The sequence below is a fragment of the Penaeus monodon genome, chromosome 32, assembly GCF_015228065.2.
Source record: "Penaeus monodon isolate SGIC_2016 chromosome 32, NSTDA_Pmon_1, whole genome shotgun sequence".
Taxonomy (NCBI): domain Eukaryota; kingdom Metazoa; phylum Arthropoda; class Malacostraca; order Decapoda; family Penaeidae; genus Penaeus; species Penaeus monodon.
The window spans coordinates 6,082,098-6,083,352 of NC_051417.1; the positions used below are offsets into that span (position 1 = coordinate 6,082,098).

Sequence of the window (1,255 nt, forward strand, 5' to 3'; positions counted from 1 at the left end):
CCTCTCCACTCACCGAGATCCTCGCACGTCTTCCACACCGGCTGGAGTTCCTTGGCGTCGAGATTCCACTCGTTGACGTGCGACCCGACCTGTATCCCGGGGAAGCGTAGGTCGCCCTTGAGTCTCTTCAGTTCCTCGACGGCGAGCTCGGGAGCCTGCATGGGCACGGTTCCGAGGCCGACGAACCTACGTGGGTTCTGCTGCACGGTCTTGCCAAGGTCGTCGTTCAGGAGCCTGCGTATGGGTGGAGTTGAGGCTCGGGGTGATGGCTCGTGTTGGTTGGGGATTCTATTACGATGTGTAATGGTAGATGAGGATTTTATTGTGGCGTTTGGTGGTTAGTGAGGGTTTTTTTTTGTGTGTGTGTGGCGTGTAAGTTACTTTTCTTTTCTTTTAGCGCCCGGTGCTAGTTGGCGAATCTTTAATGGCGTTTGAAGCTAGTTGAGGATTTTATTTACGGGGTATTATCGATTTCACTTTGGCGTTTCATGCTCGCTGAGGATTCAATTTATGGCGCCTCGTCGATTATATGATGGCGTCAATACACACTAAAGGATAATGATAATGTTTTGTCATTCTTACCAATACGTGTAAAGCAATCAACACCATAACACACACCTAAATGAACTATACAAAGGAAGTTACCTCACAAACAAATATATACCACACACTTAAATGAACATACCAATACGTGTAAAGTAAACAGACACACAACACTCCTAAATGAACACACAAATATGAGTAAAGGATTCGACAAAATAACTCACACTTAAATGACCAACCCAAAAATAACTAAAATTAACCCAAAAATAAAAACAGCAACAAAAAAACACTTAAATGTACTATACCACAACGAACAAATTAACCAACAAACAGATAACATAAAACACCCACATTAACCAACATCCCAAAACGACTTCAGCAACGAGAACCACACTTTCAACCCTCGCACCAAAGCGCCCCTAAGCCTTACCTACACAGACCAACCCAAAATAACTTCAATAACCAAAACCACACTTTCAACCCACGCACCAAACCGCCCTTAAGCCTTACCTACTCAGATCCAGTGTGTGTTCAGGCTTGGCCCAGTACGAGAACATCACGGGCACGGTGGACAGGGCCTGGACTGTGACTCCTGTGTCGTCCATGTCCTTGATTCTCGCCTCGGGACTCCAGCAGTTATCGTCCACCACGCGGAACAGCTGCCCGTCCTTCATCATGTTGGCTTTGGCTGTAGGAGTGAGGAGGGCTTATT

The 1,255-nt window shown here is 46.5% G+C and overlaps 2 protein-coding genes across 4 annotated transcripts in view; one reads left to right on the forward strand and one right to left on the reverse strand.

The window, feature by feature from the left end:
- The window catches only part of LOC119593389 (sorbitol dehydrogenase-like), an 18,464-nt gene that overhangs the window by 10,806 nt on the left and 6,403 nt on the right, over window positions 1-1,255 (forward strand). The window lies entirely within an intron of this gene.
- The window catches only part of LOC119593390 (2-amino-3-carboxymuconate-6-semialdehyde decarboxylase-like), a gene marked incomplete at its 3' end in the record, with an annotated part of 9,355 nt that overhangs the window by 5,092 nt on the left and 3,008 nt on the right, over window positions 1-1,255 (reverse strand). For all 3 annotated transcript variants that reach the window (XM_037942319.1, XM_037942320.1, XM_037942318.1), the window contains 2 exon segments: window positions 14-234; window positions 1,054-1,231. In XM_037942319.1, coding sequence (XP_037798247.1) covers window positions 14-234; window positions 1,054-1,231 — 399 coding nt within the window.